At 44.9% G+C, this 27798-nt stretch overlaps 1 protein-coding gene across 2 annotated transcripts in view; it reads right to left on the bottom strand.

Annotated features, from left to right (window-relative positions):
* Nucleotides 1-27798, bottom strand: part of PIK3C3 (phosphatidylinositol 3-kinase catalytic subunit type 3) — a 1987152-nt gene that overhangs the window by 455414 nt on the left and 1503940 nt on the right. For both annotated transcript variants that reach the window (XM_069626883.1, XM_069626882.1), the window contains exon 20: nucleotides 18458-18542. In XM_069626883.1, coding sequence (XP_069482984.1) covers nucleotides 18458-18542 — 85 coding nt within the window. The remainder of the gene's footprint in view (nucleotides 1-18457; nucleotides 18543-27798) is intronic.

Here is a 27798-nt window from a genome sequence, read left to right as displayed (position 1 = left end):
AAATGTATATTGTTGAATTATTGATTTGTGAGTTGGAACGGCAATGTAGTTCTCTCTGTGACCACGAATAAAAAGAGTTTTAAAAAAAAGTAATAAAAAGCTAGACAAGCATGTTCCGATCAGCTAACAGAGTGCGCAAAAAAGGGAACTGAGGTCACAGGGGTGCAGCGTTTCTATATATACTGGCATTGATGTCATAACCGGTGCGGGGTGTGTAGAGGCGTCGGATGGAAACGACAGAGAGCCGGGCTGCGCCCCCTGGGGCAGAAAAGGTTTACGGAGAACAGTTGCACTAGTATAGGGATAAAAAAATGAGGAATCATCAATGGGATGAAGGAGTCCATTAGAAATATTCTTTCAGTGGGAACAGATCTCGCAAACCTTTGACAGCAGGGGTGCCATGCTAGTACGAACGTGGCATCAGCATCCGTACAAATAGCCTGCACCACACCCTCAGTTCACCATTTTTTCCGTGTGCACCGCCAAGATGTGGGTCACAAATTTTATGAAGGCATCTTACAGCACTAAAGGAGATGGAAACAAGAGAAATCTCCATGTTTGAGTGTCAGGCTCGGGGCGATAAAGAATCCATGGGAGGAACCATCCATCAGAAAGAACATTAGTGGGGCTAAGTCATTTATGCGTCTAATGGATTGTGTCCTCCCATGGAATGCTCATCTTAGATAGACTCCCATAGCAGTATTATGATACATGAAGCGAGAGAAGTGAACTCTGTTGGTGTCAAGTAATTATTTATTGCATGACAGCTCTGATAACGCAAGCATCCTTCCATGACAAGGTATCTAGGCAGTAGTGTTTCAGAATCATTTGTATAGAAGCCCACATTGCAGCCTGACAGATATTCTTAATAGGGACTCCCCGTTCCGAGTGCTGAGGTAGCAATCATGCCCCTGGTTGAATGTTCAGCGATGTCTTGTCCAGCCCTAGAATAGCATTCAGAGACATAGAACACAATCCAACTAGAAATGGTCTGTTTTGTTAGTCCGGTTCCCATCTTCGGACCAATGCAGCCCACAAATAGCTTACCTTCTAGTCTGAAGGGGCTCGTTGTAGCAATGTCAAAACTTAGTGGCTTCTATGGAGCTAGTCTATGTAGCCTTATATCATCCTTAGAGGTATGAGGCAACAGGCAAAAAGCCGGTAAACAAACTGTCTGTGCCAGGTGAAACCCAGACACCACCTTAGGCAGAAATGAAGGGTATGCCCCGAGCCGCACTTTATCCTTAGTAAAAATCATAAAGCAAAGCTTGTAAGACAAGACTTGAAGCTAGTTGACCCTACTTGCTCATGAAATTGCCACGAGGTGGGCAGTCTTCCAGGTAAGGAGCTTAAGGGGGCAATAACTGCATCAGCTCAATAGGTGACGCCATTAGAAATGTTACCACTAAGATCAAATCCCATGCTGGCACCAGAAAGGGGACCCGGGGAAAGGTGTTTGTTAGTCCTTATAGGAATTGTGTAATGATGGGGGTCATTAAGAACTATTCCTGTTCAGGCGTGCGCTTCAAGATGGAAAGTGCTGCTAGATAACCCTTGATTATCGTAATCTGCAGGCCTTGCTTGGCAAGATGCCAGAGGAACGACAAGATCTTTGACGTGTCACACAGAAAAGGGTCACCGTCACTGGCTCTGCCCCAGCTGCAAAATGTCTTCCAGCAGCAGTGATGCAGAGCCTTTGTTGCTGGCCTTTTGGCCGAAAGCAACATCTCCATTAGGTCTTATGGAAGGACCTAGTCTATAACTCAGCATTTCAGAAGCCAGGCGTGAAGAATATTATGGATCCCTCACTGAAACCTTGCCTAAAGTCTCCTTCCAGGTGGCCTTAGGAAGGCAGACGCTTCCTGATCCCAACCCTGGGGTGGTGTACTGCAGGCAGATCACCTGGGAGGATACAGGGCCCATGGTGGTGAGGAGATTCCGTGGGATGAGAGACTCTGACAGGAAGACTCTTCCTAGTGTACCTAAAAAGGTAATGGCTTATTGTCATTTACATTTTTTTAAACCTCACATTAAATCTTAGGTCGTGACCCTAAGGTTATAAAATCTAAGCAAACTTTATTAAAAGAAAGATCGTTTGGGGTATCACAAATTAAACACCTTCCTCAATCCCAAGGGTACAATGTAAAGGAGTAGGTCTTCAATAAACCATCTTCCTTTGTAACGTCTAATTCTCAAAGTCCTTCTCTTAAAAACTATAAGGGAATAAAACCTACCCTTGCAAGTAATTCAAATATTGGGAAACTAACGTTGTTAAAAGAAACTACAAGTCCCAGAATCCTAGAAGGACTGAGACAAGGAAGAGGGCTGAAGAGGCATGCAGAGGTTGTAGTCAGGCAATTAAGTCTAGAAGCCATTGCAATAGTCAGGCAATTGAGGCTAATAGTCCACACCTGAACATTATTGTTGAACCTGGGAGGCATAAAAGGCCCCCTCAGGAGCAAACAGAAGGAAGTAGTGGAAGGAGCTGGAACTGTGTCTGGAGTGCAGGCTGTAGCAGTAGAAGCAGAGAGAAAGCACAAGGCTGGCAAATCACACAGAAGTGGGAGATGCTGGAACGTGGAGACAGCAGATTTCACCTGCAAGTTCTGAGAGAGTCCTGTTCCCCCAAAGTCTGAAGTGCAGAGGCTGTGCAGCGGAAGATATGCAGGAGAAACAGTTTTCCCCATGTGAGCCTGACTGCAGCGATTGCTGTGCTGCGGACGTGTGTGAAACTTAACCAAGAAACAATTGGCGAGCCGATGGTCTCGGGAGCACAAGAAACTCCCAAATCAAGTGGCTGCACCGGAGACAACTGTTCAGGAGAAGGGTGTGGGTCCCCAGCGAGCACGAAGCAGCAGAAGTTGTAGTGGAAGTTGGGAAAGCAGTGCAACCCGCAAAGCAAGTGTCTCAGAAGCTGGTGAGTGAAGCACAGCGTTCTAACACATTGTGCGAGCCTTGCAGGTAAATGTATCCAGCTCCTTATTGACTCATGTATGATGCTATGCGAGCAGAAGTTGTTTGTTACATTCAAAGTATTGTTAACAATGGAAATGTAGCACTCGCATATACCGTGAAAGACCTGCTGATAGCATAAGAAGTTAAACCACTAAAATCCATTGTTCTCATATTATGCCCCTGTTAATAGTGAAACCAGCCTTTCTAAGCGTTAATGAACCATCCACCTGCACTGTGAAATTGGTAACAACTTAGTGGCTTAAATTACAAGTGTGCAAGCATTATGTGAAGCTAAGAGAGTGACACCAAGGCTTCCGGGTAATAGCTGGCAGAAAAACGTGCGAGTAAAGCTGGAAAAGGGAATTTGGTTGCTTGCAATGAATATTTCGAAGAAAAGACAACCTGTGGTGCCAAAGACTGTAGAAGCAGGAAGGAAAAGAGTCTTACGGGCCAATCCAGGTTGTTATTGTGGCAAGAGCACAAGAAAGGCAAAGAGGCTGCCCCTTTTAGGAAAAGGTTATTCAAAAGGCAGAGTGTCTTTCTTACATGAAAAGGTTGAAGTTCATAATTGAATGATAATGATGTGTTATTTATATAGCGCCTTAATCCAAAGCGCTTTACAGAGCACAGATTTACATACAATATCACCAAACCGAAATTTGTACTCATTTATCAACCTCAGAAGGATGAAAGGCTGAGTTGGCCTTGCCGGGATTCGAACCTGTGACCTGCAGATCAAGCTTAGATCACAGCAGCGAGCGCTCAACCCGGTGAGCTATCTGAGTTATCGAAGCCTGTCTAGCAATTCAAAGCACTGACACTGCAGTAGTTTGAAATACTAAAGACATGATGGTATATTCAGTTGTCAGTGGTGCTAACATTGCACAGCAGTCTGAATCAAGTAAAATACTGTGGAAAAATGTGTCCATTCTCATAGTAAAATCCAGTAGAAGTGGGGCGTGTTGATGTAGAAGCAGCAACACTAAGAATTCATCCTAACAAATATACCAATTTTGTACATATTAAGACTAACTGAAGAAGTTTTGGAACAGCTGATAGGAACTGTCTATTATTGGTATATTATATTTTCCCTAAAACTGTGGCAACCTTTCTGGAAGAAGAAACCAAATGTCATAACCACGATTACCATTGGTGCTATTGTCTTGTCTGGAAGTTGAAAGCGGATCTTTCATCAAAGAATCGAGACTTGTCACCAGTGGAACTGTATTTGTTGAACTTTGACTTTGGACTTTTTGGAACTAACGATAACTGGTTCAAAACCTTTTTTTTTCTTTGTTGAACATTCTGACGTTAACTTGAATCCTGGGGAAGGGATCCTACCCAGGATAAGAAAAGGGCATTCAAACATTGTACCCATACTGTTGGTTATATTGTATTGCCATATATTTTATTGGTGTAATTTGTTTAGTGTAAGGGCCAATTATCCTATGTTAGAAGATGTTCCTTTAGCTTTAGTTAGGCAGGGAACTCCCCAACAGTGTAGGGATAGTGAGGCATTTATACACATTTTGTTTATTGAAATGGCATATTTTGATAAATCAACAAGCTGTTGTCTGCCTCGCATTACTGACCCCCCACACCACGCTTTGGTGAAGAACCAGGACCCTCTCTTGGGATAGTAGGTCTGTTCTCTAGAGAAGATGCGGCTGGGGACAGATGGTAATATCCAGGAGGTGTTAGTACCATAGCCTCCTTGTCCAATCTGAGCAATCAGCATCATGGTTACTTTACATCTCTTCAATCTCCCCATTACAGGAATCAGTGGGAACGCATATATGAGTGGAAACTTAATTCCAGTCCACAACCAAAGTATCCCACAGCGCTCCTCTTGGCGGAAATTCCCTTGAGTGGAAGAGTTCTTACATTGTGTTGGAAGTGGCTGCAAACAGGTCTACTTGAGGTGTTTTCCAGAGGGAGAAGATCTCCAGAATGGCTTCCTGGTACAGTTCCCGTTACTGGGAGAATGAACCCTGCCTGCTCCGGCCATCCGCTGTTGTATTATCTATTCTGGCTATGTGAACTGCAGACAAGGACCTTTAGTTTTGTATCGCCCAGAACCAGAGCTGTATCACCTCTCTGCACAGGGGATATGACTCCACACCACCTCTATTGTTGATATAGTGCATGTCCACCATGTTGTTCGCCATAATCAGTTGTCCACCCATATGTAGGGCAAAAGGGCCATTAGTAGCGGTCTGATCGCCCTTAGCTCCAACAGATTTTTGTGTAGTTTCAGCTCTGTCAGCTCATTTAGGTGAGCGCCCCAGCATTTCTGACCACGTTTTTCAAAAAGGTTCTACTGCCATCAAGTTCTCTCTGCAAGTCCACCACAGGAGATCCTGCATGACTTTGGACCAAACTGTAAGGGAAGTTCATCATGCTGCCCGAGAACTGTGACCAGTGACCACTGGAGTGACCTCATTCTCAATTGGGCCTTAGGCACCAGGAAAATGCTGGATGCTAAGAGAACCAACAACTGTAAAAACTGCAGGGCTTGCAGATATTGGGCATTCTGAAATCTGATGACCATCTCTTGGATAAGCAGAGCCCTATCCTTGTAAGGAAGAGCCTTGACCCAGGGCGAGTCATGAACCGCTATGATCAACTGGAGTGTTTAAGGTGGTGTTACTTGGGACTGCTTGAAGTTGAGGGAAATGCCCAATCTGTGAAGTAGGCAGAAGGTGCGATCAAGTTGTTTCAGAACTTGACCCGGAGACTGAACTCTGATCAGACCGTTGTGTAAGTAGGGAAAAACGTCAATTGCTCCCTTCCTCAGAGTGGCAGCTACCACTGCTTGGTGAAAACACAGGCGCCAGCCCTATGGACGGAGCTAGCTCCTCTCTGGCTCCCTCAATGCTGTCTTAGCTGCTTGCCACATCAGCTGTTCGGGTTATGCATTGCAGTCTGTTTTGATCTCTTGTCAGTAGTGGCGATTGTCAGTTCTGTGTATCCTTCCTCTGCACCTTCTGAGATATTCTTTGAATGGGTCTGACACTGAATTTCCCATCATCAAGAACCCAGAGACTCCTTTATAATGGGAAGGTGCTTTTTTACTGCCCAAGGGCCTCACATCAAATACCGGGTGGTGAAGTCTGGACGACTGAGCCACCCCCATGCCAGCAACCATGGCAAGGCATCCTCACAGTCCCATTGACTAGATTGTTGCACCCAATTTTATAACTCCACCATGCTGACCCTGTTATATGTTGTAGATGGTATACCCTTCAATCCGACGGGAGTTTTTTCACCATCATCCTGATTCTCAGTTCCAAGCCGGAGGGGCATGTTCCCTGGGACACAGTATATGACTAACCTCAGAAAGATGTTGGCTCAGGTATGCTAGAGGTCTGGGGGTTACCAACAGGGCTCACCATCTCTGCTCCCAGGGCCCAACAACCCTCCCCCAGCATACACATGCGCCACAAGGAGTTCCTTTGGAGTGCCTGTTTGGCCTGACACGCTGCCAGTGACCTGCTTCAACACGTCTGTTCACCCGCACTAAGATTGGACGTTTACTGCTTAGAGTACATTCACAAGGACAATTATATATGCAGTATTGTTTTTTTACTCCCTTACTATTTAAACTCTATATTTATTCATTGTTTTTTTCTCATTTTTAGTTATTCTTCCTAACCATACCTACAAGCCCCTCCCCACTTGGCCACGTGCCACTGAGCGTGAGCCCCAAGGAGTTCCTCTGTAGTGCCTGTTTGACGGCTTGCAGGCGGCAGAGGCGAGTTACTTTTTATTTGAATTTCATACATTTTATTTTGTCTGCGAGCTTCATTCCTAGACATGGATTATGTTCTGTAAGACTGGTGAAGGCACAGCCCCTCACTATTCTATGAAGTCCAGGCCTCGCACACGTAGCTTGAAGCAGCAGGGGGAACGGATGTATGATGACATGCTATCCGGGCCCCTCATTTTACAGCTGCATATGGCACTTGCCTTGCAGTTTCCCCCCTCTCCCCTTGATCCTAGCGACTCTGAAGCTGGAGCAGGGGGGAGTTCACTGATTCTTGTTGAGTCCGGCATTCCCTTGTACAATCAAGAGGTGGCGACGTCCGTTCCCCGCCCCTCCCCTCAGGAGGATCGGGGAGGGTTGCTTGTCCGATCGTTCCTGGACACTCCACCGGAATTTTTGTCAGGTGAGGTCTCCCCCCTCGCCCTGTCCCAGTACCTGGTGAGACAGGGAGAGGCGACGGGTGACCTCTTTCCCTCAGCCCAGGTGCCGGCGTCTCCGTTGTGGGGGGAATTCACCTCTCGATTCTGATACAATGGGTCTTGTGTTAGCTGAGCCCAAGGTACATACCACATGCTTGACAGATATCAGAATTATTTTAGAAAGATTAACAGTGGTAGCAAGTTGCATACATATTGAAGTTATCCCCCCTCCAAAATTGTTATTGGCCGACTCAGTTGGGGTGGGACCAAACATGGGAGGATTAAATATGGCGGGGGATATTTCTAGCTCAGCTTTCACATCCCCCATCCCTGAAGGGCAGCACTCTGCCGACAAAGTGACTGAGTTGCCAGAGAGCTCATCTCCCGTTCAAAAAATAAAAAGGAAAAAAGCAATTGTGGATCCAAAAACCTACCTCGAATAAACCGCCTCGAAATTCCTGGCGATCTTTAATAAGTGAGGAGGTAGCGGCTAGTGATACTCTTGGTCATGGTCTTGATATCGAACTGGATTGACATGGGGGACGGTAGCCCAGCAAAAAACGCCCTTTCTGAAGAAATGTCCCATAAAGGAACGAAAAACAAAAATACAACTATAAATCATAATTCCCATAAACCCCATAATCAAATGAGGGGCACAGCTCACCAGATTTCGCCTAAGCAGAATATGGTTAAATGTTCGGAAGGAAGAGGCGTGCATCAACTTTTTGCCAAAAAACCCATTAACCAAGTCCAATCTTTATTCTCCCCGATAAAAGTAGGGTGGCCAATCTAGGGAAGGAAATGGAGCGCCATGCTCAAGACATTGAATTTTCTTCCTCATCTGGTTTAGAGAGGGTACGTCTGCCCCTACTTATAGGTCAGATGCAGAATCCTGTAACCCTGCCGAAGGCCGTCATTGATAATGCTACAGGTTGCATACATACGTCCCATTCCTCGCAGAGAGTGTCCTCTTCGAGCTCACCTGTAGCACTTTTAGGTGAGGATAATTCCCCCCCAACCAACTGGAGTGAAATAAGGCAAAATAAGGCGTACTCCTCACAGAAATTCCCACCCTGGAAACTTTTATAAGAACCACAGTGGAACAGATGAAGGACCAGCATCCAAGTTCTACTGATATCTCCTGCTCGACCAGGCCGCGTGAGGTACTAATCCACCGGGGGTCAACTGAGGGAGGGGAAGATTGAGAGTGTAGGGGGCCACTCTCCAATCTACAAACCCTCCCCCGGGTTTTAGCCAACCCAAACCTGCGCTAGTTACCACTGATAACATGAGATCGGACAATATTCAAAATGAAGGAATGACAGGACGTATTATCCCGGTGGATCCGAATGGGAAGGTTCCTAATTCCCTATTCCATAGTGATATAAAGTCTATTCAGTGGAGGCAACCTTGTCACCCTTACAACCCTTGTGTTATCCTATACTATCTGTTTGATTATGGAGGACCTGCCTCTCTAAATAGAGGGCGAGTTCTGGTACTAATAAATGAGATTCCCTCTATGAGATTTGTATCCTCTTCCGGCATGAAACGGGTGGACTTTATTCATCCCGAGCGTTATGACCATGTACGCTTGGTTTTCCAATCTCGCTCTGTTTATGATGCTATCCTGTCAGAAACCCATCAATTTAACGGCCTAAGGTATGATATTTTGATCTCTAGCCCGGGGCTGAAGCTCTCTAATTATGGTTTGGAGGCTAGAGGTACCACTCATGATTCACAGGTCCAGAGAGGATAACCCCCTCAATTCCTAACCAGAATTAAAGGTTGAGGAGCACCCCAGCCGGAGATGGCTGGCATTATCGTTGCGTGAATACATCTCCCAGCTGAAATCCTTAAAGCAAAACCTTTAACTGTAAAACTCTGACCTCTCATTATTATCCTGGAACTCCCGTGGACATGCCCATTTTTAGCCACGAGTTGGCTAAAAAGGAAGCTTGGGGCCGACCATCGGGCGGCCTCTTAACTGCCATCAAGAATGGCGAGGGCATCCGTATCTTGGATAGCCTCTGCCTCACCCCGTGTATTGGCAGTAGTCGTAGAGGTTAGATCTTGCTGTTCTCCCCTTCTGATCCTCATCTTAAATATATATTGGACCCCGGCTTTAGATCTACTGGAAACCATTGGAAAGATTGATGGTCTGATTATGAAACAATTGATAAAGCATAGAGGGCTACCAATCCTAGTTATGGTGAAATTCCATTTGTACCCTATTTGGACTTGTTACAAGACCCGGATCTAGGGCTTCTGACATCGGCTTCTAATATCTACACAAGATGGAGGGAAAACCCTGAAAATAGGGGGACACCTGGGAAATACCAGGAAGAGACTACAGGGCCAGATCTGGTGTAATCATTTTAGAAATTGGGGTCTACTATCTGTAAATTCCACGTTGGGCCCTGATATGGATCATCATACATGGCCAGGGGTACACCCCCTTTCGGCGCCGCCGTTTCGCCGCGGGCCGGTTCGGCGCGGCCAGTTGGCCGCAGCGGCCAGTTCGCCGCGCCCATTTCGGCGCGGGAGCCTTTCTGGCGCCGCCGATTTGGCGCGAGGGACGTTTGGACGTGGCTGACATTGCAGCCACGTCTAAACTTCCTCACGCCCAATTTAAAAGCATAATTATTTTCAAATGCAGCACGTTGACAGGAACTGTGCCTGACAACGTGTTGCATTTGAAAATAATTTGGGGTCACTGGGATACGCCTCCTGCCTCACCACCCCCTCCCTCCTCCCCCCACCCCCATTTGTGGCTAGTCCAATTGCCCCTTGCGCCAAAATTCTTTACAAATGCGGCACATTGACAGGTACAGTGCCTGTTAATGTGCTGCATTTGCAAAGCATGAACCACCGCGCCTGGGACGTTTATCCCAGCGGGTGGCATGGCCAGCTGCTAAATGCTGGCTTTTAGCAGCTAGCAAAAATTCCGAAGTTTCATTCTCTGCAAATGCGGCACGTTGACAGGTACAGTGCCTGTTAACGTGCTGCATTAGCAAAGCATGAACCACCGCACCTGGGACGTTTATCCCAGCGGGTGGCATGGCCAGCTGCTAAATGCCGACATTTAGCTACTGGCCCGAAAAGTAAAGCGCCAAATGAGCGCAAGAAAGAAATTAAATTATAGATCTGTGCAGTCTTGAACTCTGGCTCTCCGGAGTTCAACCTGCAACACCTAACCACTAGGCCAAAGGCAGTACAATGATGTAACAACACCTAGTTTCATATTTAGCTTGAAGAAGACTGAGCTCCCCCCAAAAATAAATAAATAAATAAATAAATAAATAAACAAATAAATAAACAGGAAGCAAGTGGATATTTCTTTATTTACTTTTTTAATATTGTTTGCATCTGTAAAGCACATATAAGTACATGTACACCGAGTATATGTGCATAATATTGTTAGGAAGACTACATTATATGAATTAATGTATAAACATAAATAGATATTTGTCTACCAGTTCAAGGGCCCACACTGATCCATTTTTTGGTTGCTACCTGGAGGGCAAAGGTCTGAAGGGGTGGAAAGGGCTGCTACTTTGCTGGACTGTACTGGGCCAATGAGGTACTAATGAGGCCTTTTCCCGCCACTGCCATGGCAGTATTTAGGGAGGCTTGGTGCACTGACATGTTGTTCTTTAGTCTGCTGCACTGACTGGGCTGTGACAGTGTCTGAAGGCCTGAGCAAAAACCTTCCCCCAACTTGTCTCCAGGAGAATGGCCGGCGTACTTTCCAAGCGTGGCAAGCGGAAGTTTCTCCATGAGGGTTACCAGTATATCTTCGATAGGCACAGCGCCGACCGGTCAAAGATATTCTGCCGCTGTGAGGAAAAAGGCGAATGCAAAGCACGCCTACACACAGCAACGCTGGATGACCAGGTGTTGAGTAGGATGCATGAGCATAGCCATGGCAGTGATGCAACAAAAGGGGAAGTCTGCCGCATCCTATCAGGGATCAAGGAGCGGGCGGTGGGGACAGTGGAGTCGACAGCGTCGATCATCAATGTAGCCCTGCAGGGGACATCAACAGCCGTGCAAGGGAAGATGCCAAGGAAGGACGCAATTCGCAAGGTGATCCAGAGGTGTCGCAATTCAACCCACGGGGTACCACCTCAACCACAACACCGAGCGGCAATCAGGATACCAGAAGCCTACAGGGTCTACCATGCCACACCGAATCAGCAGGAACGCTTTCTCCTTTGGGATTCGGGGGAGAATGATGAGAACCGCATTCTCATATTTGGCCGTGAGTCGCACAGGAAATGGGCTGGTCAAATGGAGAAGTTGTATGTGGATGGAACATTCAGCCTGGCTCCAGCGCGCTTTGCGCAGATTTATGTACTGATGGCAGAGCGGGGAGGATTTGTGCTGCCGGTCCTCTATGTCTTGCTGCCCAACAAGGAAAGGGGCACTTACCAGCGCATGTTTGAGGCGGTCAAAGACATGTGGCCTAATCTTGATCCGGCATCCATTTCAATGGATTTTGAACAGGCTGTCATTGGGGCTGCAAGAGCAACATTTCCGGGCGCGCAATTACATGGCTGCCTCTTTCACCTAGCCCGCAATTTCCGCAAGAAGGTAGGAACACAGAAATTGAAGCAAAAACTGAAAAACTGGCTTAAGGGCCACAGGTTACACATGTTGCAAGCTGACAACAAATCAAGGTTGACGGAACTGAAAGATGGTTGCTCCCGCCAATTTTGGCTCCTGATGAATGCAAACTAGTCCCCTCAAGTTTTAGCTTAATCTAACAGCATCTCAGAGGAAGCCTGGGCAGGTCACTTTGGCAGTCTAGACGCACCCAGAATCCCGTCGTCTGATGTTAGTGACTATCAGGAATAAAAATGAGAATTGTTGGTTTTCAGTTTCCGAGATTATATATAAAATTCAAAGGTCTAGCTCGTCAAGAGCCGCGGGACCGCATCGCCTGGCTAATGTCATATTGGAGGCTAACCCAGAAATATGGGCCAAGGCCCTAGCATTACTATTCTCAGATATTGTCAAGTCCAGACTTATTCTATCTACCTGGCACTTATACATTGTAACAGTATAAAAAGGAGACAGGAGCCTTCCTCTAAATTATCGCCCCATCACCTTGCTCGATGCAGATTTTAAAATCTTTGCAGGCCTCGTATTGAAACAATTGGAGGAATGTTCCCAATCTAACTATTCTATCAAACCTTCAGTTAGGTTGTAGAAAAGGGGTGGGGACAGAGGTGGGCGGATTAATCATTTCGTTGTTACAAGAGAAGGCCTGGAAAAAAGCTGCCACTCCTATATACATTGCAGCTATGGATTTGCCTTTAGATTTTAACCTTGTAGATCGATAAGAACTATGGTCTAAATTATCGTCTTTAGGGATACCTTACGGAATCTTAACTATTTTATTCCATCTACATGAAGGTTCTTTAGTACAGGTTAGCTTAATAGTGAAGGCCTCCTCTCATCCCCGATCAAAACCATGAATAGCCAGCGGCAGGAATGCATTTTTGTCCTGGCACTTTTTCATCTATTTGTGTCCGATGTTGGTGTAAACTTGGATAATACATCCTTTATTTCCCCTAAAATTAAGGGGGTGAAGTTGTGCTGGTGTGCCTATGCAGACAATGATTTGCTTGTTGATAGCACACTTATAGGACTTCAGCATCTAATAACGGCCTTTTCCAAGTATATTAGCTCTGATGGCCTTGTTATTAACGCCAAAAAAAACTGATCATGCGCTTAAGTAACCGGAAAAGCCTATAGCTGGTTCCTAAACAAAAAAAAGCTGGCATTAAGTGCTTCAATGCTATATCTGGGATTTCCATTGTTTGAGAATCATAAGAAAAGCCATTTTTAGAATCACTTACTGAAGAAAACTAGCTACTTGATAGCACAAATGAAGATGGTTGAATGTAAATACTGTGCATATTCTTTGTCGCCTCTGCTGCATTTTTATAAGCTTAAAGCGATACCCAAATTATGTTATGACTTGGAACTGTCCTCTCTCAGGCCGAAGATAGATCTGGCTAAGATAGACTCTAGCATTTGGAGAGCCTTATTGTTTTGTTTGCCAAAATGCATCCCATTGGCCGCTTTGAGGTACCAACTTGGCCTCCAGTCTAAAAGCTAAATTCGATTATATCTTTCAATCGGATAAAATTCCAGAATCTTGGCTAAGTGCAATCATTATCCAAATTTACAAAAAAGGAGATCCTAAGATACCTGATAATTTTCAGCCCATTGCATTAGTGGATGCCTCTTCAAAGGTCTTTTCAATCCTCATCCTCATCCAACCTGAACAATTCATTAGGTCACATAAACCTTGTTCAGGTAGGTTTTCGCAAGTTCATGGGGACGCCCCTCAATGACACCATTCTTGCCCATATTTTGGAGAATTCCAAGTAGACGGACTCCAGTCCCATTTACATGGCCTCTCTGGACATGTCTGCCGCTTTCGATCGAGTCATCAGAAACCTGCTGTGGAATAAAATGGTTAGGATGGGGGTGCCTCCCATTCTGGTTCGTCTAATTGTAATTCTACATCAAAATACACATTTTCGTATCCGAATTAGCCAACAAGGCACACTTACCAATCTTATACCAACATTCACAGGGGTGAAGCAGGGGTGCAATCTAGCATTAACACCATTTAACTTGTACCTCTAATCTGGACACAGTATGGCAAAAGGGCAACATATTTACGATAAGACTTGGTCAACTCCATCTGCACTGGCTGGGATACGCGGATGATCTTATCCTCTTTGATAAGGCCTCCTTTGGTTTACAGAACAAACTCAACCAATTTGCTCTCAAGTTCAATCTTTTAGAAACCCCTCCAAGTGTAGAATTATTGTTTTTACTAATAGAAAGAGGATCAAAATATTCAAATTGACAATTGCAGACACACAGATCGAAAGAACCTCATTACGATATCTCGGCTATACCATTTCTGACAGTACTTCCTTATGTATGTGGGAATCGGATATCAATCAGAAGAACAGACCTCTCTTGCTTCAGAAAATCATAAGAAGGAAGTATTGTAAATATTCCCTTGCGTCTGTCATTGAATTCTATCTTTTAAAAGTCAAACCCATTATATTGTATGGTTTGGACATTTGTCTGTTAAATAAATACCAGATACCTGACAGGGTGCAAGTGTCATGGCCATTTGGCAAGAGCCCAGGCCTTCATCACCTCCAGGGTCCAAATGGACCCATTCCTGGCGCCTCTGGCGCCAGGCTCATAGAAAGGTGTGCTATTCTGTGCGTAAGGCACGTGCATCAGGACCGGGCATGGCCATAGAAATTCATTGGTCCTTGGGAGGGGCAAGGTAGAGCCACAAGGCAGGGCTAAAGGGAGGGTCTAGAGCCAGCCTATAAAAGGCCACAACAACCACATGCCCTCGGTTCGCGTTAATCTGCTTCGCAGCGTGACACTTACCGCTGTTCCTCACCTTGGTTCCCGTTACTCCATCGCTGAAGGTTCACCTTACCCGATTCCAGCCGCTCCATCGCTGAAGGTTCACCTTACCCGATTCCTCCAGCCGCTCCATCGCTGAAGGCGTACCATACCTGGCTTCAGCCGCTTCATCGCTGAGACGCACCTTACCTGATTCCAGCCGCTCCATCGCTGTACACGCATCCTACCTGCATTACAGCGCCATCAGAGTCGGAGCCTTTCCTCACCCGATCCGGACTTCCAGCGACACAGGAGCTTCGCTTCTCCTCTTCATTGCGCTATCTTCATCCGGCGCAGCAGAACTGCCTTTAAGCATCTAGGCTCTGCTCCACGCCGTCAGACCGTTCCTACAAGGGGAAAGACACACAACAGTTTAGAAATCGTATAAATAAACTCTGGGCCACACCATACCCGAGTCTTGAATTAACGGCCAGCTTACCTGTTAACTTTGAGAGTCCCATCATCCTCAAGGGAATCCCCGGATCTGCTCATGCTTCTGATCTACCACTTTCACACCTAAAGGGAAGAGCAGAGACATTGCAAGAATTATTATTACTTACCATCAGGTCAAAAGACTAATTTCCAAAGACATTATTATAAACGAACAATAACCATAATCAAAGACTTACCTCTCAAGTGGATTGGTTGCAGCTGGTCTGGATCGCCATTCTCGCGGGCCAGTGAAGCAACTAGGCCCACTCTACGCGCCCCTGCTGAAGGAAGCAGGACAGAGCTCAGCATTACAAAATAATAGGTGAGCTTGCATGGGAAAACTCTTGCGCACCACGTATTGGCACAAAAGGGTCGAGAGAATTCGTAACACCTCCATGCCATTCTCACTGCCTCTCATCTCCTCCCAGGAGCAATACCAGCATCCATAACAGCAAACTCTGCAGCAGCTGGGGAAGACAGCCGATACAGCGGAGCCAAGTCGAGGGAGGGCTCCAACCGTGCCCCAACTCCCCCACAGAGACCAGGTGAGTGCAAGAGCAAGGGATTATATGGAAACAGACCCTGGGCCTAGCACTGACACTACCAAATTCCATCATACGGAATAAACTAGGGTTAATCTCATTATCGTCCAAATTACAGTGGCGGAAGCTTACCAGTTACGCCAAAATGCTCAATCCACCAAGCAACTCACTGCATCAGGATTTGGCCAAGATGCTTAAAGAGGGTCACCCCAAATACACTGTGAAGTTTGAGGCGAGGATGATGAACTTACTCACAAGGATGAATGCAAGTACTGAAGATCTTGTTTCTGGTTTACCTCAAATAAAATGAAACACTTCAAACTGGACTGGGTGTTGACGATTGGAGGCTATTCACACCTACACATTTTTAAGGAATATGCGCAATATGTTAAAAAAAAGAAAACCTCACGCAAAATACCTTTTTTTGGTTTCCCTTGTGATAAAGCGCATGCATCACTGGCAGAAAAACGTTCAGAAAGTTGAAATGGGCCATTGCCGGTTTTGCACAGCGAATGCTGACCAAGAAACCTTGAAACATTTGGTCCTCTATTGTTCACTACTCTAACATGATAGAATGAAATTAATTGGCAAATTTAAAATGGGTGACACATCACTCCCTAGGGAATGGGTTTGGAAACAGTGCATTTGGGGAGGAACATCTTGTTACTAATAGCACTCACCAAGCTGCTGAAGAGACTCAATGAACTCATATATGTCAATAAATGCTCAATATATGTACTGTAAACCCCACAGTCTGGGGTATGGTGGCATTCCAACTAGACATCTGGGCTGTATTACAGGTCTGTTTCACACAATCAAAATTATCATCTGTTTAGGTTTGTCTGTATTTGCTACCTAAGTACTTACGAAAGCAAATTGCTCGACTCATTTGAGATAATGTTTATTATGACGTGTGGGTACAGGACTTTATATTGATTGCTGGTAAAGTTTTATATTGTCTCTTAAGACTGTTGTTGTTTTTCCTTTTTATGGGATTATTAATTAAATACTCAGCATAAATTGCTAATTTGTAACTGTTTTCTATTTTTTTTGTTCTTTTAAAAATTAAAATTTTGTAAAGGTTTTAATTTTTTTAACTTAAAAAAACACAAATAAAACAAAAAAAATACAAAAAGTATTGATGGCTGTGTACCCAGGACGTCATCAATGGGAACCTTTGCTTCAATACTGATTTCATGCAACACCTGTGGAGGCTCCAAGAAAAGCTCTAGAGCTGATGATGGCCCAAAGACTGATGCAGAATTATTAAGGTCTTGGGTGAAACAACACTATGTGCAATGCAGTGAATGAGCAACTGGATCCTCAATACCTGGACAAAGGCATTCTACTGTAAGAGGGCTTGCTATGGACTACCTGAATCCCTCTAGTTCAGCTGTAGAAAAGTTCTAAGAAAGGAAGGGTTATCTTTAACATCATCTTGTATATGAATGGAATCAGTTCCTCAACTGACGTTTGTAAACTATGGTCTGGAGGGTTGCCCAAAGCAATGCCAGAGGTTAGAATTAATTCCAAACCTTGTAGCCATCACCTCATTTGTTTTGTGTAAATCGCCCAAGTGCAACTTGCATGCCCAGACGTGGGTCCCGAGCCTGCTGGACTTAGAGATCCAAGATCTATTAGAGATCAAGCCTAACAAGGTCAAAACATGTTTAGGGATGCTTGTGGTCTCGTGCAGAAGGGATGCGACCTATCAGTTCGGGTTGGACTGCTTCTTTTGGGGTGGGACCAAGCTGATTTGCATATGGTCTTTCCCCTTTTGTAATGGCTTGGCAGGTGAAGAACAATGGTCTGGAGGATTGTCCAGAGCAATGCCAGAGTTTAGGATTAATTCCAAACCTTCCAGCCATCACCTCTTTTATTTTGTGTAAGTCACCTCGAGTGGGACGGGCATTCCCAGATGAGGGTCCCGTGCCTGCTGGGCCTAGAGACCAAGCTACTCCTCACTGATGAGGTCCAACAAGGTCAAAACAGGTTTGGGGATTCTTCTGGTGGTCTTGTGCAGACCGGATGTGAAACAAGTTCAGGCTGGAATGCCCATTTTGGTGTGGGGCCAAGAAAGATGGTCTGGAGGGTTGCCCAGAGCAATGGCAGAGGTTAGGTTTAATTCCAAACCTTCCAGCTATCATCTCATTTTTTTTGTGTATGACTTACTGCACTGCTATGGTGCCACCTAAGGTGTGAATGATGCTAGGGATATTTGGCTATTTGTAGGTTTATATTGAAAATATGAATATTTGAAATAAGTGTGATACAAGTGTGATATAAGATCCCGTTCATATGTTGAAATATTATATTATATTATATGGAGATCCAAGGATAGAAAATGATAGAAAACAACCTCTGGTCCAGCCCTTATGGCTAGCAGTGAACGTCAACTGGCATGAACAGAAGGCATTAGTTTTGTGATTCACTCCAAGGCACCAAACATAAAATGGGTGCAGATTCTAAACAAATATCTGTTGCTTGAGATTTTTGCAAGTTATCATCTGCAGAGTTTTCAGGGAAGATATTTTCTACAGTGACACACTGAAATAATTAGAGAGGAATGATGGCACGATACATATAATGATGGCACCATACATATGTCAATAAGTCACACCAGGGGCAGACAGCACTCACGTCAAAGTGATAAAGCTGGTCATGGAAACTCAACTATGCCTGCTTGTTATGGTTTAAAGATTTCTGGATTGACACTGCGCCTAAACCCATTTCCAAAGGTAACCATTGCCCAGACTGTGGGAGGAAGGAATGCATTAGAAATAATGATTTCGCTCAAAACACTGCAAATGTACAAATATATTTTTTTTACATGAAGAACAATTACATTAATAACCACATGTTAAAATTAAATAATTTTAATAACCTACCACAGCTTTTCACGTATGTGTCCATAACTTCTGCACTTATTCCATAAGGCCCTTTTTCATTTGGAGCATATTTTCGAAAAAAGTTCTAGAAGAGAAACAGGATTGTTGTTAATGCTAAATCTGTATTAGTTACTTAAAACTCACTTTAGCTGTGAAATTTACCAAAATGAACACAATATACAAACATATACTATGACTTTGCGCTAGTTAAGATTAAGAGGACTTTCTATGGTGTTTCAGAAAATGACTTTCTTCAATAACTTTCAAATGCTTGCATGAAATATTTCAGACTTGTACATTAACAGCTTCATAGTTTAAAAAAGGTTTACTTTAGGTTGGTGATAAGGTAAGGTGAGGTGAGGCGAGGATTCAGATAGGGCAGGAGTAGAGTAGATGGGGAGGGTTGCAGGAGTCACTCTGGGGTGACAGTGATACGGGTGAGGGGAGAGGAGGTAAAGTGAAGGGGATAGAAACAAGGGAAGGGGGAGGCGGTCACATGGGCACAGATCCATGGAAATTGGGGAGTACGAGTAATGTCTAATCCGATCTGTAATGTTGTATGGGAATTTGACTCTGTACAAAACATAAACAGTATGTTAAAACATTTTTGTATACTTTGATACAGTTTTGAACAGCTTTTAACATGGATTGTCCCATAGGGAAAAAATATTTAGCTCAATATCTCAATTTTATTTTACAGGCACCTATATTTCATCTGGAATTGGTGCAATGAAAACACATTTTGAGAATCGACCCGCCGAATTTTGATATATTATCGTTTGAAATGTATCCATAAATGACATGCACAGAATTAATTTGCATATTTCATACGAATTGTACACAGAGTATATGAGTTTTACAGTTCGTACATTAGGCAATTAACAGTTCATACATTACACAATCAACTTCCCCCAAAAACTAGCAGAATGAAGTTACATTTTTATGTTAAAACCCTACAAGTCCATTTGTGATAGTAACATTGTGTATATGAATACTAACAACATGCTCTTACCACATGCACACCTAATACACAATTGCTTACTGCATTTAGAAGTAAAAGCGCTTTTGCATGCACCGACGACACACGCTCTTACGACACCACCTCCTACGACACACACTCAACACATACACTTGCTGCACACACCCCAATGACATGTACACCTACGACACAAACTCCTATAATACATGTTCCGATGACAAGTGGACCTATTACACAATTGCCTACTACCCATAACATGTGGATGTACGACACATGCTCTTACAATCACGCACACTCTTTCTATGCACACAGTTACATACTCTTATTACACACATGCCAACAACATGCACTCATACTACATGTGTGCTCCTACGACAAACACTCCTACTGCATGTGTGCTCCTATGACACACAGTCCTAGATCTTATGACACACATTCTTACACCACATACTCCTACCACACAGCATGCGCTGCAAAAACGTACGCAGAGCGTGAGAGTTTTAGAGTTTGCATATTACAAAAATTAACATCTCCTGAAAATTCACTAAGGTATCATACGAACTGTACACAGAGTGCAGGAGTTGTACTGTTTGTACATTACACAATTAATATCTACTCAAAACTCAAGTCACAGCTGACTTTGATATCAGTTTTAAAGTGATTAAATATATGTACACTTTTCATACGAAAATGTACACTTTAGGAGGCATACAATGAGCAGAATGGAGGTATATTTTATATTAAAAACCTAAGCAAACATTTGTGATATTAACATTGTAAATATGAACCCTAATAACAAAGACTCTTACTATGCACCCTCTTACAACATATGCTCCTACAACACGTGCTTATATAACATGCACTCCTACGACATGTGCTCCGACCACACACAATCTTATGACACCTGCTCCAACAACACATGATCCTATGAGAGAATTATAAAACATACTCCTATGATGCACACACCTACTACATGCGTCATTACTCATACTCTTATGACGCACACTTATCAACCATGTGCCCCCACAACATGTGCTCAAACAACACGCGTTCCTACGATGCATGCCCCAACGGCATGTGAATGTATGACATGTGGACATAGGACACGTGCTCTCAATGCACATGCTGCCATAACACACAATCTGATGAAACACTCTTATTCTTATAACACACGCTCCTTCAACACAGGCTGTTAAGACACACACACACACAATCTTACGACACACACAATCCTACGCCACGCGCTGTTATGCAACATACTATTATGCCACACACAAACTACATACTTTTACAACAAACACTCACAATTAATAATCATGTAACAGTAAAAAAAGTTGCAATTATTTGAAAAAAACACTTCTCAAATGAGTTAAGGTTAAAACAATATGCACAAAGTCTTCACGCATCAGAAATAATAATGTTAAAGTAACATAATAAAGTTTATTAATACATGAAAAAACATATCATATTAAAATCAAATGTCAGGGTAACCTTAACTCACCCATACGCTTGAAAGCAAATCATATTATCACATAATTTTACACATAAAAACAAGTAATTGTATAAAATGTAACACTCAAGAGTACATTAAAGCGAGATGAACAAGTTACTTCTTACCTTGTAACGTTCTTTCGACGGGATGTTCCTCCGACGTATTCCTCATCTTAGATATCTCCTTCCAGCTCTGCTGGCCTCGGAAATTTTTTTCTCTCTAGAGGGCGCTGCGCGTCGACGTCCTCCGAGTCAATGTCCCTCAACAGCCGCCGGATCGACGTCGACGTCATCCTGCCTATAAAGGCCGCGCGCAGCATCCGTTGCTCAGTTCCATTTTGTATCCCACAATAATACTTTCTGGACTAAACTAATCACCCTGAAGGAGCGTAAGCTGCAACAACAAGGGAAGTAGAACTGCGGGGATGGATGGGAGGGTCGATGAGGAATACGTCGGAGGAACATCCCGTCGAAAGAACCTTACAAGGTAAGAAGTAACTTGTTCTTCGAAGGGATTGTGTCCTCCGACGTATTCCTCATCTTAGATAGGCTCCCATAGCAGTATTCTATTATCGGAGGAGGGAGTACTGACTTCAAGCTGTCTTCTATTGATGAATAGAATGCAGTACAGTCCTTCCAAACCTAGTCTCTTGACTGGAGGAGGAATCCAAATTGTAAAAACGTGTAAAGGTATGGACAGACGACCATGTAGCGGCCGCACAGATGTCTTTAACCGGCACGCCTCTTTTGAGGGCCGATGAAGCTGCAATACCTCTGGTCGAATGAGCCCTAAGGTTTTGAGGGGGCTCTTTCCCTGCCAGTTTATAACATTCCAGAATGGCTAGAATGATCCATCTGGAAATGGTCTGCTTAGTTATTGGTAACCCCAGCTTGTGACCTGCGTAACCTACAAACAGCTGGTCTGCCTGTCTTATCCTGGCTAGTCTACTGATGTAAAAACTTAAAGCCCTCCTTGGGTCTAGCCTGTGTAACCTCTCTTCCTCTTTCCCCGGGTGAGGAGGAGGATAGAAAGATGGTAGGGTAATCTTTTGAGTGATATGGAATTCAGAAACCACCTTTGGGAGGAAATTAGGCTTCACTTGCAGCACAACTTTGTCTTTGTGAAATATTGTGTGAGGGGGTTTACAAGAAAGAGCTTGTAATTCGCTCACCCTTCTAGCAGATGTAAGTGCTATTAATAAAACAGTTTTAAGGGTAAGGAATCTTAACGAACAAGAATGGAGAGGTTCGAAAGGTGTGCCCATCAGGAAAGTTAGTACTAAGTTTAAATCCCATAGGGGAACTTGGAATGGTCTTGGGGGATAAACATTGGTTAACCCCTTTAGAAACTGTATTACCAAGGGTAATTTGAAATAGGATGGTTCTTCCGCAGTACGCTTAAAGATGGATAGCGCTGCGAGATAGCCCTTAATGGTGCCAATTTAGGCCTGAATTTGCCAAATATAGTAGGAAGGACAAAACCATTGGTGTAGCACATGAAAAAGGGTCGATATTCTGTTCTCTACACCAGATGCAAAATCTGTTCCAACGGCAGCGGTATAAAGACTTTGTTGCAGGCCTCCTTGCCGAAAGCAACACCTCCATAACATCATCAGGGAGGTCCCAATCCTTGTACCTCAGCCTTTCAGAAGCCAAGCGTGAAGGTTGAGGGTTTTGATGTCTGGATGGAGAACCTGACCTCCCTTCTGTGAGAGTAGGTTCTCTCTGAGTGGAAGTCGAATTGGAGGGCAGATGGACAAGTCTAGAAGGTCCGGGTACCACGTTCTCCTGGCCCAATCCGGGGCAATTAGGATCATGGTTCGCCGGAATCTTCTCAACCTCCTGATCATTTGAGGAATGACAGGGACCGTTGGGAACGCGTACAGAAGCGGAAACTCCCAGTCCACTATGAACGCGTCTCCCAGAGCTCCTCTCGGGGGAAATTCCCTTGAGCAGAACAGGTCGCATTTCCAGTTTAGGCTGGTGGCGAACAGATCTACCTGAGGGGTTCCCCAAAGGGCGAAGATCTCTTGAAGGACTTTTCTGAGCTAGCTCCCACTCGTGGGAGACTGTGTTCTGCCTGCTCAGAGCGTCCGCTGTCAAGTTCTTCTCTCCGGCTAGGTGAACTGCTGATAGAGAGATTCCTTTTTGGATTCCCCAAAACCAGAGCTGCATCGCCTCTCTGCACAGTGGTAGTGATCCTACGCCTCCTCTTTTGTTGAGGTAAAGCATGGCCACCGTGTTGTCCGTCATTATCAGGACGTTCTTCCCTTGTACAGCTGGCAGGAACGCCTTCAGCGCAAGTCTGATGGCTCTCAGCTCTAACAGGTTGATATGTAGTCTGGACTCCGATGGAGACCAACGACCGCTGATGGTCAAGTCGTTGGCGTGGGCTCCCCACCCCGTGAGTGAGGCATCCGTGACTACTGTTATCTCCGGCCAGGGTTGCCAAAACTGTTCTCCTTTCAGAATGTTCTCCTGACAGGCCCACCACTGAAGGTCTCGAGCCACCCTGCCGGGAACCTGAAGAAGATCTGTCATTCTCCCTGAGAATTGTGACCACTGAGTCCTCAGTGCCCACTGGAGGGATCTCATTCTCAGGCGAGCCTCTGGCACTAGGAAAATGCAGGATGCCATGAGGCCTAGCAACCTCAAAAAGTCGAAGGCTGGGAGACGTTGGGCATGTTGGAACTTGGTAACCATCTGTAGAATATCTTGAGCCCTCACCTCTGGTGGCGAGGCTTTTCCCAGGGAAGTGTCCAGGATCGCTCCTATGAACTGGAGTCTCTGCAATGGTATCATTTGTGACTTCATTAAATTAAGGGAGAAGCCCAGTCTGTGAAGGAAGTGGCACACGTGATTTAGCTGGATCTGAGCTTGTTCCGAAGAAACAGCCCTGATCAACCAATCATCCAGGTAGTGGTAGACGTGAATCCCTTCCCTCCTTAGACTTGCAGCCACTACCGACATTAACTTGGTGAAGACCCTCGGGGCGGAGGTCAGCCCAAATGGCAGCACTCGAAATTGATAGTGAGAGTTGCCAATTGCGAACCTCAGGTATTTCCTGTGTTTGAGATGGATAGGCACATGGAAATAAGCGTCCTGAAAGTCCAGAGATACCAACCAGTCCTGGAACTGAAGGGCCTGGAGGATCTGAGAAAGAGTGACCATCTTGAATTTGTCTTTTCTGAGGAATTTGTTCAATTCTCGCAAGTCCAAGATGGGTCTCAGTCCTCCGTCTTTCTTTGGAATGAGAAAGTAAGGGGAGTACCAGCCCTTGTTCCTCTCCGCTACAGGTACCGGTTCTATGGCACCTTTCTCTAGCAGGTCCAAAATTTCATGCAAGAGGAGCGGATCTGGAGCTTTCCGAGAGCTGATCCCCGGTGGATGACTCTGAGGTATACGTAGGAAAGGCAGGCAGTAACCTTGGGCAACTGTTTCCAATGCCCAAGCATCTGACGTGATAGCCTGCCATACCGCCAGATGTTGAGTCAACCTGCCTCCTACAGGTGTCCTGTGAGGGAAGGCCCCAGAGTGGTTTTGGGGCGGCTGATGCAGATGCCGATGGTAAAGAGGCACCTGCTGTTGCTGCGGCTTTTGAATATCTACCCCGTCCACCTCAGGTAGTTCTTCTTTGTCCCCTTTGAGCCGGTCGTCCTCTACCTCTTCCGAATGCGGAGTAGAAGCGAAAGGACTTGCACCTCGCAGAGGTTCCTGTGGGACGAAAAGGAGTCTGACGGATTGCAGCTCCTAGGGATTTTGCTGCTGCTTTTGAAGTTTGCAGTTTCTCTAAACTGTCATCCGCCTTTTTCCCGAACAAAGAAGAGCCATCGAATGGCATGTTCAAGAGCCTGGCTTGCACATCTGGGGCAAAACCAGACTTTCTCAACCAAGCAAATCTCCTGGTTGATGTACTTGCCGCCATTGCTCTGCTGATACTGTCAGCCGAATCAATGCCCGTCTGGAGGGATTCGCACATAGCGTCTTTACCGTCCTGTATAATATTCAGGAACGCATCCCTTTCTTCTCCCTCCGGGATGCAGTCAGCCGCTGTAGAAGCACACTCCCAAAGTGTATGGCTGAACCTAGCAAGGGTGCAAGTAGCATTAACAGATTTTAACGCCATGCTACATGCTGAAAAGACTTTCTTTGCCATAGCATCATATTTTTTATCGTCCCTGTCCTGTGGGATGATAGGATAAGCCGTCTTGACATCGGTAGAGGATGCTGCCTGTACCACCAGACTTTCTGGGAATGGGTGTTTAGACAAAAACTCTGGGTCTGTAGAAGATATCCTGTATTTTGTAGACAGTTTTTTATTTACTGCTGGTACGACATCTGGGGTTTCCCAGTTTGTCATGATCTTCCTCTGAAGAGCTTTATGAAAAGGCACCACAGGATCCTCCTGTGGGCCTTTGTCAAGAATATCTGTGAGGTCATCTTGTTGGAAAGATTGTGAAGGTGCAGACCACCCCATGAACTCTGTGATTCTGGCCATTAAGGCTCTATAGGGGGTTTCAGCATGCTCCCCCGGGTCTGGCCTAGCAAACTCCACCTCAGGGGAAGTGTCTAACCCACTTGCCTCATGTAAGGAATCATGAAGATCCTTTAACCTGCGTTCTTCAGAGGAAATTTCCTCTCTAATTGGGGTTACAGGTCCCTGCAACTCAAATGTGTCTTCCTGTTCAGACAATTCACCCTCTTCCAAAATTGAGGACATAGTTCTCAATTGTTCTGAACTCATAAAGGGAGTAAATCCCATTTCCAAGGCAGAGGGTGCCGAACTTGTCATTATCGGCCTCGAAAAAGTCGATGTCGTCGACGCCGACGTCGAAGGCTTCGAGCGTGGCGTCGAAAAAAAAGGCGGAGGCCTCGAAGACCTCGACAGAATTGGAATTCTACTCGACAATCTCGAAGACGTCGAGGACCTGGGGATAGTCACTGGGTGTGTCGTAACCGTGACTTTCTTGGCGTCGACGCCGGTGTCGAAGCTGGCGTCGAGTCGACAGACCCGTGTGTCGAAGATCCCTTCGACAACGGCGTCGAAGACATCGACCTCGGCGTCGACGGAACCCTCGTCGATGGCGTCGACGGAACCTTCGAGGAAGGTTTGGAGGTCATAGTCCTACTCGAGGGTTCGAGACGCGCTCGAGAGGTTTCCTTCGCTGGGTACTGCGACTCGCAGCGTTTTTGACCTTCGGGTCTTTCGACCAGAGTATCGCTCTCGGCAGTCTTCGAAGGGGTCGAGGCCGCTTTCTCGAAGACGCTCATCATATTTTTGCGGAATTCCTCCCATTCAGCCCGGGAACTATGTTTCGTGGGGCAAGGGATTCTTTTTGGCAAAACAGAGGAAGAGGAAGACGGAGAAGGGGATCTTCGACGTCTCCTCTTCGAGTGCTTCGATCTCGAGGAGTGATGAGACCCACTCCGAGACCTGGAGCGCGAATGGTGACGAGGAGACGAGTGTCTCGACTTCGTCGACGAAAAAGAAGCTTTAAAAGTCTTACCTTTCTCCAGCTTCCCCCTACGCTCCTTCAGGGCCTTAGCTGTCATGGACATACAGTCCTTGCATTCCGAACAATGGTGTTCAGCTCCCAAACACCACAGACAAACTCTGTGAGGGTCAGTCAGCGACATCTTTTTTCCACAATCTCGGCATTTTTTGAAGCCGGATCGAGGAGTTGTCGGTTCCGACGAGGAAGCCATCGAGTACGGATCGGATGACTTGAGGTAAATAGGATTAATCTGACAAGAACTGAGCAACGGTATTCCGAGGCACTGAGTAAGCGTGGAAAAACGGAACTGAGCAACGGACGCTGCGCACGGCCATTATAGGCAGGATGACGTTGACGTCGATACGGCGGCTGTCGAGCGACATCGACTCGGAGGACGTCGACGCGCAGCGCCCTCTAGAGAGAAAAATTTTTCCGAGGCCAGCAGAGCTGGAAGGAGATATCTAAGATGAGGAATACGTCGGAGGACACAATCCCTTCGAAGTATATGTTGAAGCAACATTTAAAATACAGTTGTAATAAGAAATGACTGCATACATTTAAATATAATATACACTAAAATAATTTCTACCAAAAATTGCAAAAAGAAAATACAGAATATTAAATCAAATACATCTACAATAACGAAAGATATATAAACATTCAAGTGTCATACTTCAAATATACAGCAATATCAATTAACAAGGTACATGTAATTTGTAAATACATATAATTTACTAAACAAACATAACCTTATAAAAAGAAAATCTACAATGAACAACCACAAAAGTATTAAAATATCTATTTACTTTGTCAAATAACAATGTATACACAACATTACTCGATTTGAGAAACAAGTTTTGGAATCATTTTTGGAAACTGCCCTAAAATGATATAAGAAGTGTAAGTTGGGCAGTTTTGACAACAGGGAGTATGTTGTAAGGGTAGGAAAGGATGATTTGATAAGGTTTGCGGCTTGGGTATGGTGTACTTTTGGTCATTTTTTTCAAGCTTCTGTCGAAGTTTAAGAATCAGCACGAATACCAACATTCAAAAAAAAAAAAAGTACATTCTTATATGTTGAAATGTGACAATCGGTGTGTTTGCTAGTTAGGGTGAGAGGAGAATTTTAAGTTAATTTACTAAAGAATATTTTTTAATATAAAAAAGAATGACAGGTGTTTCTTCCTAAATTAACTTAAAATGTATTAAGGGGCTATTAGTGATTTTGTGGTGGGGGCGTGGCTTGATGGCTTCATGAGAGGACGTTCCTTGGAGGAGCTCCCGATGATCCGATCTTGATCCTGGGAAGAAGTGATGGTTTTCGGCGGACTTTCGAGCCCACGGTGCATCCAATGGTTGTAATAACTTTGTTAAAA

The sequence above is a fragment of the Ambystoma mexicanum genome, chromosome 6p, assembly GCF_040938575.1.
Source record: "Ambystoma mexicanum isolate Mex_15411 chromosome 6p, UKY_AmexF1_1, whole genome shotgun sequence".
Classification (NCBI taxonomy): domain Eukaryota; kingdom Metazoa; phylum Chordata; class Amphibia; order Caudata; family Ambystomatidae; genus Ambystoma; species Ambystoma mexicanum.
This window is presented reverse-complemented; position numbering and strand designations above follow the sequence as displayed.